The 12,138-nt window shown below is 38.9% G+C and overlaps 1 protein-coding gene across 3 annotated transcripts in view; it reads right to left on the bottom strand.

The window, feature by feature from the left end:
• The window catches only part of acot7 (acyl-CoA thioesterase 7), a 52,607-nt gene that overhangs the window by 14,153 nt on the left and 26,316 nt on the right, over positions 1-12,138 (bottom strand). For all 3 annotated transcript variants that reach the window (XM_069660067.1, XM_069660065.1, XM_069660066.1), the window contains one exon: positions 7,382-7,498. In XM_069660067.1, the coding sequence (XP_069516168.1) occupies positions 7,382-7,498 (117 nt within the window). The remainder of the gene's footprint in view (positions 1-7,381; positions 7,499-12,138) is intronic.

Below are 12,138 nucleotides of genomic sequence, written 5' to 3'. Positions count from 1 at the left end.
TCATTTTATAATCTTTAATTTAACGGTCTTTGTGGTGTAAGGCGTAGTTGGCTATGGAGGGATGGGCAGTTTTTTCATTCCCAGTGGTTGTTTCTCAGCCTTTGTGGACACAAACTGGCTGACGCTGCGCACACTGATGAAATTATGCTTGATCGTGTGAGCATGCGTGGAGGAGTGGTGCTGCGAAGCGTGTGCAGCCTGAGACTCTGCTCGGCTGTGATTGGTTGTAGTGGTTCGGGAGCGGTGGATTCTTTCAAATGCCATTAGGAGCAGTAGGAGGAGCCAGAGGAACATGATTTTGTCACAGATTATCTCTCTCATGTACTACTGCATGTTTAATGTGACAGCAAATGGCAACAAGTTAGTTTTAATAACATTACCTACTGAACCTTTAATGTCAAACAAATAATGTCTGTCCTTTCTGAGTTACAAGACAGAGGTATAAAGTGACTAGAGAACATAGTCTGTTTCTGTTAGTAAGCATTTTTTTTTAGCATAATCACAATTCTATTTACTGTTTAACGAGAAGTTTTAGGTTGTCTTCATTAAACGTTCCATAGATGCTGCAGATCAGAAAATGCTCTTTGGATTTTGTAACATCTGGTTAGTTTTGAAGATGCACAACCTGCTTTTGTTTATGTGTGTGTACTTGTAAAGACATGTGGAGTAGTTTTACAAGACATGTGGGCAATGAAATTCATTGGTTAAAATGATCTCAGTGTGCGCAGTCTGCAGGAGGAAATGTGGACAATAATCTTCTGACACAGGTCTTTCTTTCTACAAATATTTTTTGGGGATATATCATTGAAAAAGAACTGTCAAACATCAGTACCAGGAGTTTTTGTATATTCTGTTGGTTACAGAAAGATCATATGTACATTGAGCAGACAGTCACATTTCTAAAACTGTATTTATGTTATTATAATTGCAAAATATTTAAAGTAAATCAACTGACAAAAGTAATAGGATGAAAATGATGTATGTTAGTGTCCAACAGCATCTCATTACTTAAAGATTATATCATATTAACACATACTTTAATAAAGTGTGAATCATAATTAAGTGTGTCATCATTAAATATTGGCCAATATAACTGTTCCAAAATATGTTATCTATAATAACTTTATGCTCCTAATCTTGGCTACAGCCTTTAGAATGTTTCTTATGGCAAGGTTTCAAAGTGAAGGTGTGAGTTTGTCTGGCTCTACTCAACAGTCTTTCCCTATAGGCCGCTATTATCAAAGAAAAATGTCAATTAAGTGAAATACAGATAATAATAAAAAGGTTTCAAATAAAGTCAAATGTCCCCTGCTATTGGATGGATCTTATGAAAGGATGACAACACCATTTTAAGAGGCCTTACACGCCTGGTTTGGAAGAACACATCACAAAGTGATAATAAAAAATCCCACTGAGTGAAGAACATCCAAAATGTGATTGAGTGTGATGACTGTATAAGAAATCAGGATGAGGTGTGGCAACTCATTTGTCCCATTTGTCACCACTCAGTTTGTTAAAATCAACACAAACACTGTAAGTTCTAATGTTGGCCCACTGAGTGTTTGAATTTGTCACCTCGAGGAGCAAATCAAGTCTCACACAGGTAAACCATCTCTAGCACAGAGGTATTAAGCTCAGTGAAGCATGCTCTGCTCAATGACATTACACTAAAAAATGAGCCTTGATGAGACCAGATGATTTTTTAAAGACCTTCACGATTAATAATTGATGAATACAGAAAGTAGATCTTGGACCTGAGCAGCGCTGAAGGTCAGACACCGAGTCCCATCTCTGAGGAGCTGTTTGATACGGCTAATCAGCTGTGAGGAGGGTACATGCCAGGGCTTCAGGTTGTAAGCACTAAGCTGGGATTGTTATACCTTTTGAGCAGTAGATGTGCCGTTTAAGCTGCACCCTGTGTGAGTAGAGTTAAGATTTTTCTATTACTCCTTTCTATTCCTGGAAATTGCATTTCTTCCTTACAAAGAGGCCAGAGCAGGCTACAAAAGCAGGGAAACAAAGCAGCATGCAGGTGAGATAACTGGCATATTGTATACTTCTTGTTAGCATCAATGTGTTTCCAACATTCACCTGTCCCTCCTTCAATCTACTGTCTTAACTTATTTGAGCAAACAATACATAGAAATGTCAGATTTACAAATCATTTTGTATCAATACATTTAAAATTAAAACCAACCAACTAACAAAGACATCAATGTCAGTATTTTCTGGGAAACCCTGTTCCCTTTATTCCTGTCCCACACTTTTTCTCGCACTATTAAACCTCCCTTCTCTCTCCCTGAAGTTGTTTCCACTTTCCATCCCGTTTTATGTGTTTCATCTCATTCTTTGTTCCTCTGGGCATTTCGCTGAAGTGGATAATGGACCCAACGCTGCTGTGGTACATCAATGGCCAACACCTCACCAAATAACATTCAGTGCCAAATAATACACATTATTGTTCAGTATGACATCGATGTTGCTTTACTTTGCTTTGCACAAAGTCTGTGGTTAGGGGGAGACATGAAACGCTTCACTGTGTAGGCGAAGAACAAGAAAAGACACTAATAAACAAGTGACTCATAGGCTGTGACATGAAAGCAGACATTTTCGAATGTTTAAAAGTGTTTAGTGTCCCAGCTCCACCCAGGCTTGAGCTAATACAATACACAACCCTGCATTTTATCTCATGCAAAAGGAAAGTGTTGCAGACAAGATACTCATATACTGTGAAAGACACAATGTACTAAAACCTTACTGTATTCAACAGCAAATCTAAATGATTGTGCACATTGCACCTCACCAATGGTCTAACAAAGCACACTGCCTGTGTGTGTTTTTAACATGTGGATAACACAGAAATTATAATGAGGTGATAACATGAGGTGCAGAATATGATAGGATACATTATAAATGGAGTAACAAAAAGTAAAATTACAACACAATTGTTACATTTACACAACACAATTGAATAAAAATTAGTTTAATGCCTTTATTAATTCTTAAAAGCTGTTTAATTGCATTTAGTTGCATAGATGAATTGCTATTGATGTCTTATGAACCCTGTATTAATGTTCACAATGGCCGTAGTCTGGTGTTTTACGCTCACCCTTCAGCCGCACTGCACACAACAATGTGCTTCCTGCTCAGTTGCTCATTTGTGTGTTCAATTCAGATGTTCATTGATCATTTTAGATTTGAACTGCTTTTGCATCAATAAGGTATTAAACCAAATTTTGTTTCAAACCACAGTGCTTTCTTTCTCTTCTGTTCACTGAATCAAGTTTATAAACATTTTGATTGTAAAACTATTAGAAATAAACTAAATCCTCATAACTGGGAGACTGTTGATATTTTTAAAAAGAAGCTCAAGACTCACTTTTCAACTTGGCTTTTAACTGATTTATCCTGGTCTTTTAACTATTTTATTCTATTTTTAATATCTAATAATTGTATTGATTTATTCTTAATTCTTTTTGCACTTTATTGCTTTTATCTTATTTTTTCTATTTTTATCATTTTATTTCTTACATTTATCCCAGCCTATCTTATTGTCTTTTAGCCTTTTACTTTTTAGCTCCAGTGTTTCCAACTGGGAGTTGTGTCTGGTCTGCCCGCGGGGACGTCGTCCTGGAGATCCCTCAGGCCCGGAGGACCGGGTAAGCTCTGCACCTTGTGCAGAGTCTATCCCAGTCTTTCCGGGTCGGGGTGGTCTTGTGGGTGGCACTCCCTGCAGGCGTGGACTGTGACCCCTCCCGATGCGGATGGCTCCCATAGGTGGCGTTTTCCTCACCTGTTCCTCAGTGTCCTACCATGTTTTATCCTGAGTGCGTGCGTGTGTGTGGGTGGGTGTATGTGTGTCAGTGTGCATGTGCATACGTGTACATGTGTGTCTGTCTGTGTGTGTGATAAAATGTATGTGTGCCTCTGCGGGTGGGTCGGGAGGGGCAAGTTTCCAGTATTTGTATTATTGTGATATGTTTTTAATTCTAGTGATATGATTATAATTTTTCTGTGAAACACTTTGTGTTGCATTCTTTTTGCATGAAAGGTGCTATATAAATAAGGTTTGATTTGATTTGATAAGTTTTGTAAATTGACTGTATTTATATAGACTATATGTTTTTTACACTACATGTTACATTCACCCATTCACACTCACATTCATACACTGATGGCAGAGGCTGCTACCTAAAGTGCCCAACTGTCAATCAGTCATCACATTCATACCCATTGGCTATGCCACCAGGAGCAATTTGGGGTTCAGTGCCTTGCTCAAGGACACTACGACATATAGACTGAGGGTGCTGGGGATCGAATCTCCGACCTTCTGAGTGATAGACGACCAACTCTACCACTGAACCACAGCCACCACGGGCTGTAGACATTGTACACATTTTATTTCGCAGCACGACAAACACAAATGTGACATTTGTTTTGTTCATTCTATGCCTATGCTGTTTTTCTTTTCTGTCTCTTATGATATGTCACGCTGGAAAAAACATCCCTTAACAGAGGTAACAGAGATAAGACACCACCTATCACCCACTTACAATGCAGTGTTGAATTCTCTGCCCAAACAGCTGAGATCACACTCACAGTCAACTGAAGAAGCCTTCAGTTCTAAACCAAATCCAGTTGCCTTTTGGATTAAGCTTGGAATTACCATGACCTGGATGACAGAGAACCTTCAGAGACATCTTTCTTACGATATTTGTTTTCATTGTAAAACAGTACTGCTCTACATTGACTTGTCTGCTGCTGAACCCCACAAGACTGAAGTGGCCTGTTCAGGCTAGACACAGCTGGACCTCCAGATACTCATAAACAAGTCATCTGAACATCCTCCACATGAGCCATGTACAGAGACAGACCTCAGTCTGTTTAATGTTTCCGGATCTTAACTTCTCATCTCACTGTATTTAATGTTCATTTTGTCTGTGTGTCTGCTGGTGTGCAGCCCTCTAGCTAATAAGGTGTGCATGGTATATCAATCCTTCAATCATCAATCATTTATTTATCCCTTTTTGTATGGAAATTCAGCCTAAAAGGCACAGTTGAAGACACAACAGTAAAGCATTGAACCATTGTGACTAATACTAACTTTAAGACAGTCAGCGTAAATTTTTGTTTTGCTTATCTTTTTTTAAATTGACTTGGTGACTCCTGCCATAAAACCCTACAGTTTCTGTTTCAATCCTTGAGCCTGGTTTTCCGAAGCACACCTCTTGAGTTGGTGTCCGACATACTTGAGCAAATTGGGAAATCACCTAAGTCACTGTGGAAGCCAGGGGAAAATCAAGTCAGCACTTAAACTCTCAGACAATCCCCTCCTCCTTCACAGCCTTCTCATCCACTCATTTCTTACTCGGGCCACCTTAAATAAAAAGCACTTGGACTGACTGAACTATCCTGCCTGAACAAAGTCACCTATATTTGAAAATAAACATATAGTAAAGGCAGTAGGCTTACAGCTGAGCTGGCACAGTTGTGCTGAGTTGTGAACTATAAAAATGTTCTTTCCCCCTCATAAATCAACAAAGTGGAGAGATGTAGCTGTTCCATTGTTAACATCATATCCTGTGGTAATCATAACACCTGAATGTCTGGATCTCATCATTTCAAGCACATGAACAAACTCACACACACACACTGAGCAGAGAACTGTAAGCCATAAATGTCACGCACTGTTTTACACCATTTAGTTAAGACTGCTTTCAGTCACTGGTGACATGTTTAGATTCTACTAAAGGCTAATGAACAAACTGTAGAAACAATTAATAATTAACCACAAGAGAACATGCTGTGTATCCCTTAAAATGGTCTCTCACATAAACTAGAGCTGGACCGATACTGACTACGATTTCAGAGGGGAAGAATTCCCTGATTACTGATATAGTGGCCAAAATAGTCGTTTTTTTGTTGTTGTTGTTGGAAAAAAATTAGACTATGTAGCTTGTGCATGAATTTGACAAGGACAAATTCTATCTGAAAGCTGCTTTCATAAATAAATAATAACAAATAGATAATACTAAATATTATAAAACATTTCCGACCAATACTATTGCTGACTGCCATCTGCTCAGTAGTGATGCTCTGCTACATGTGATGCAGACAGGGCTGAGAGTACTGGAAACTATGGAGCTGGAGCGCCATCTGCTAGACAAAATACATGCAGACACAGTTTCTTTATCACTCCAAGCATTGTTTTTAGCACTATATGTACTGTAAACTAAAGCACTGTAAACTAAAGCACACTGCAGTTCCGCCTCAGCACCGTAACGACTCCGCCGGCATGCAGCCTTTGCCTCTTTACATACAAGCAACACCGGCATAAAGCCGCCCCAGTGTGAGTTTTTACAGCGTTCCGGCGTTGCCGAAGCAAAACGCGCGCGAGGTGTAAACAGACAGCTCTCGCTTCACCTAGACACATACGGCGCTGTTTACACAGATGCTGTTTCGACTTTGTTATGCCTGTTACTACCGATGCCGGCTCAGAGGCAGAACGACTTTGCCCCACCATTCCACCTCTGTGCGTTCTACATAGAAGATGAAACATAACAGAGGAGTAATAGTCCTGCCTTGAACTGGCAGTGTAAAAAGGGCTTAAGTTTTCACGTTGACAATGCTGTAATAGGTCCATTTTGGCTTGATAATAATGGCCCACTGATGTTTTATCAAATTTGAGCCCGGCTGATGTATAGGTTGGGTTGTACCTGCTTGTATCTTTACTCCTAACAGTCCTGACAACCAATCTGGATTAACTGTGCAGTCCAAAGAAGCACAGCCAATAAAACCTTTACCATTATTTTGGAAAAAAAAGCTGTATAAATGGTATCAGAGTGGAAACCTATTTCCCCATTACGATGTCAAAGGCTAAGTGGATAACGGTGTTGTCAAAAAGATTTTTCAAATAAGTTGCTTAGAATTTGTCTCTTTGGAAATCTTGACCTGACAGACTGAGAAGCGTTGTGGAAAATGTGCCGTTAATGATTTCTCACTGGAACCGTGGGGAAACAGTTCAGGGACGGAGCTTGGTAATGGAAAATAGTTCAATCATAACAAGGATGTGTTTGTCCAGATGAAGCGACAGGCCAACAAAACACAACTTGTCTTGGTTAGTAACAGCTTGACATCTGTTAACATTGGCTACAGCCCAGTTTAAAACAGCACTGCCTGAGGCTGAATTTATAGACTGCTGAGACTTTCCACATTATCATGTAACTGTGCAGTTCATCTATAGGCAAGAGGCGAAAGTAAAAGAAAGCAGCACAATGAAAGGCGGTGACATGGCGTCCTACATTATTTGAGAGGTACATACAGTATATCTTTATGTATCAGTGACCTAATTCTCTGAGTGTATTATCTGAGCGTTCCTCACCTTTCCTGATTTTGCGATGGAAGTTGATGGCATCCACAGAGGCTGTAACAATGTTGGTGTTGCAGTGTCGTGCTGCCACAATGCCGGCGACCTCGTCCATGAGCTTCATAGTCACACCTGTTCCAGACACACACACACATGCAGGTTAACTTTTGTAAGACACAAATCCATACGTGAAGATCAATACAAACATATTGTTTAATGGCTCTGAAACTTTCTTCTTGTCATTACACTGCTGCTCTCAACATTGTAAGAAAAAAACAAACAGCAGTAAGTAAATACTTCTAAAATGACCACAAAGTCTATCCTGTATATAAACAACACAGTTTCACAACATAGCCTCCAGATTTGTTTGTTCGTTTCATTGGAAATGCTCTGACACAGGAGAAAAGCCCTCCTGACTCAACCTGAGAAAGTTTCACTGTAATTTCCCATCTCATATAATTATGTCACTCCCGATCAATAAAACACCACTATACATTTTGACCACAGACAACATACAGTTTAAAGAAGTTAAAATCTCCTAAACATGCCAGAAGTTGTCCCTGTCTAGCTATGATTGTACTCTTATACAACTTGTAAAGTTCAAACAGCATCTTGTGGCATTCTTCACTTTCATCATGAGTGAACGATCACACTTGCTTTCTCATTAAATCAAAAGAAACCTTTACATGACAATGGAGTCATTAATCACACAGTCACAATGTAACTGAGATTAGTTGAGCATCATAAACACTCATACAATTGTGGAAGAATCATATGGGGTGTTATGCCGTTTTACTGCATCTTTTTAAAAACGTTTTAATGACTGTATTCTCTACATTACAAGCTTATTTGATCATTTTTACTCTGCCATGAAATCTTATCACAATCTGAATCTAAGTATTTCCGTGAGATTAAACTAGAAACACTTTAAAGCCACTTCTGAAACCTAAGGAGGTCAGCATTTGATGATAAAAAAAGACACATTTTGGGTAGAGTAACGTGTAAGAGCACATCAAATAATCCGTCATCTAAAAGTTAACAGATCCCTTTAACACTCACATTAAAAGCTTTGATTTGAAGAGCAAGGGAACACTTTGAGCAGGAAATCAAAGTTGAATATCACAGCAAGGCTTGACACTCATTATTTATGAAGCAGCAGAGTTCACATAGTAGACACAGAGGAATTCACAAATCCACAGCTTCATTTGTCTGCTCGTGCCACACACGCGGCCTTGGCAGCTTGTGTCATGTGCGAAGGAGACAGTTGTTTGTGGGTCTCTCACAAAAAGTGGGACATCTTGTTTGGCATCTGTTTCTAATCTCGGAGACAGTGTAATGTGTGTGTGTGTGTGTGTTTGTGTGTGTGTCAGTATGTGTTAACTTGTGCTCATTTAAAGAAATTCAGACCTTCACTAGACACCTCATTTGCCCCAAATGTTCCCTCTGACTTCCTTTTTGTATCTCTCATGCAACAGAAAATCAATAAGTCTGCTTGCTGATGGTTTGTGTGGCTCCCAAAGGCTCCTACCATCTGCACTGTGTGGCTCTATTTATGACAGCCAAGTGAGTGGGAGTACAAACAGAATGTGCTGCTTGCTCCCAAATGCAGCTTTCACTGTAAGAGTGGGCCCACTGAGTTGATTAAGAATTAAACATGTCATTACTTTGACATCCTCTCTTAAATGGCCAGACTTTACTTTCATTTTTTTCTGCTGATGATACTACAGATTTAGTTTGGATAATAAAGTTATTCTTATACGAAAAGATATTTCATAATAGAAGATGGCTTGATGCAAGAGAATATAAATCCATCTCTGACTTTAAAGTGTAATTATTTGGTTAAACCCAGGACGGGCAGTGTGAAAATAACCGATCCTTTGCTTATCACATAAAAAAAAAACATGGATGATTGGGGAAGAATATCCATTAAAACGCTCTTTGATTAAAGCCCCACCTCAGAAAGGTGACAGCAGCATGTCAGGCTTTAAGTGTTTATGGGAAAAGAAAAATATCACTTCCTTGCTTAAGCCTGTTGCAATACATTTTCCAAAACCCATCCTGTTTTTTTCCCATCTCCACTCTGTTGTGAAAATTGATGGGATCTCACCTAAGATTGAAAATTTCCCCTGGGTAAGAGGCGCAGCGGGCTGCTGCTATTCAAAGCCTGGAGTGGTCGTGTCTGAGCATGTAACACTTAATGGAGGAGGATCATGACCTGACAAGATGATGAAATTGAACGAAAAGTTGAATGACGCTTAACTGACTCCAAACATTTCGATTAAATTTAAAGACACACTACATGAATTTGTCACCGTGGCCTCTGCCTGAAATGTCCCGACATCTCACAGCAGATGATTTTAAACTCATACGTGAACTTTATTAACTTTCACAACATTGACAGTGAGCTAAAAGGACTTTCAGGGTTGGAGCAAATAGCTGCAAAAACGAAGTGTGTGTGTTTAGCTAATTGATTTGGTTTATGGGGGCACAACTTCACTGATTTCATTTATAATCAGTGTTTTCAGGCACACAGAGCGAAAAACAATAGACTCCAAATGGATGCTGAAGTTAGTCTTTATCAGTTTGAAGTCTAAATGGAAAACGCTTTTACATTCTTGCTGTTCAAGAAGGAGACCAAATAACTAGTGAAAGGCAGGGAGAGGAATACTATCTTAAGACGGCCAGCTTCCACCCAAAAAGGCCAATATGAATTCTAACAACCAATTTCAGTCACTCAGGTAGATCTATGACACTAAGTACCAAAAATTTGATCAGAGGGGTTACTACAAAAAGGTTCACAATCATGCTTTGATAAGGGCTAAATCTTCACAAGCTCCCCAGAATGTATTTCACCACAAAGTAGAGTATCATGGCTTTTAATATCAGGCTGATCACCATCAAAAACTCAGCCTCGCAACCCCAATTACCCCATGGCACAGCACTAACCCAAAAACTTTGAAAGCCACAGCCTTCAAGGTTGTTCCAAAAACTGCAAGGGCCAGCAACAGACTTCAAAGTCTCCTTCAACTTGAGATGTTTGGATTCACACCCTCAGGGCCTCTTACTTCACTGGTCCAAAAGAAGACATTGACTACTTCCCCTTTCTATAAATCTTTCTGGTTATTGGTGATAGGATTTTTGTGATTAAACCGTGTTGTAGTATGTGGACTACCGTGCTGCTCAACCTTTTTTGACATGATACTAAACTGCTTTAATGCTGTTTTTCTGAAAAAAGAAATGTTATTTTCTTCAGTCTGAGTATACATTTTCCTCTGAACACCATTGTTGTAATTATGAGCTTGGACCACTTGTTCTTTTGACAAGTACCATTCAAGGAGAGTCATTATGAGCATTTTCACATTATAGCGGGCTATTATTAGTGCCGGTTTCCGACACTAGTGTTTATCTTTGCCAGATTGTCCTTAAACTCTATTGATCTGAGATGATCCTTTCTGCCATTTTATTTGTGAAGTTAACATTATTTTAAAGAATGTTACATTTGAAACCTGTCATATTAAAAAAACAACAACAACAACAACAAAAACAGCTGGATTGGTTTCATAGATAATGTTACAGCAATTTCAGTGATTTGATAAAAACTGAGACAACAGTTTCCACTGCTGCTGAAGAGCAATATTTTAGATGCGTCAGTTATATTAAAATATCAAATAATTCGATTCAGCATTCATTCTGCAAAAAATCTCTATACTACTACTGCTCCTGTGAGGTCTGTAATGTAGTGTTATTTGAAATGAAAGAATACAACAACTGAAAATATAATCTTGCAGAGAATTCAATAAGATAAAGTTCCTGAGCTGATAAGCTGTTATAAACAATATATTGCTGATGTTTTTTAAAGAAATATCATTGTTTTGTGTCTTCAACTCAAGGCAGTGCTACAGAACAGCAGCAGTCCTTTCAGCAGCAGTCCTGCATCTGCCGATAAGCTATGATGGTATTAATTCTTGAAACAAAGTGACCCTGCATCTTTTTTTTTATAGTTTCATGTGATCTGATTTCATTTGATCTTCCATTTGCAAATATTACATGGTATGAATTAGATTATATTTTTATTCTGTACCTCTGTAATGTAATGAAGGCTCTTATGAGAATGAAATGTTCTCTAGGAGGTCATTGAGGGTGAATAAAGGAATCATAAAGGACATCAACAATATTACTTTATAACATGAAGTATGTAACTTTGTAATAATAAATACAAAAGGACTGGGGACTTTATGAGGGATTTTGAGACAGACTGGAGCGACGGGAGTGGGCTCCCATCATGTTTTTGTTACCTTGCTCCCCGGTGATAGCAGCTCACAAGATGTGTTGAATAAATGAGGCTGGTGTGGGGGGGATGATTACCCCAGTTTGCTCATGTTCTTCACTGTACCACACTCCCTTAGAGGCTTCCTGCGGCCTCAGAATAGCTTGTAGATAGTAAAAAGCTGCGAGTTTGGGCACTGTTGTTTGGCTAGAGTTAGAGAGCTGAAAAGCAGTTATATAGTAACTGATGAAGGTCTTCATTATCTAAATTGTTGGAATCTTGGTTGCTTACTTTCCTAACAAGCTACATTATGGAAAAAAAACCTGGTTCAAGTCCTAAATCAAGAACTTTTCAACTGTAACTGCAGTGTTCACTTTTACAAAAACGCTAGTTGGCTTAACTTAAAACTCCACATTTGAATATTTTCAAGACGGATAATAAGCATGTAATGTGAAACTCACAGTCTCAAACCCAGAGAGAATAACCCAAAGAACAGAGACTTCAC

The sequence above is a fragment of the Semicossyphus pulcher genome, unplaced genomic scaffold (assembly GCF_022749685.1).
Source record: "Semicossyphus pulcher isolate SPU_LCO1_2020_fin unplaced genomic scaffold, fSemPul1.0.p SCAF_13, whole genome shotgun sequence".
Classification (NCBI taxonomy): domain Eukaryota; kingdom Metazoa; phylum Chordata; class Actinopteri; order Labriformes; family Labridae; genus Semicossyphus; species Semicossyphus pulcher.
The sequence above is the reverse complement of the archived record's forward strand: the minus strand, read 5'-3'. Positions and strand labels throughout refer to the sequence as shown.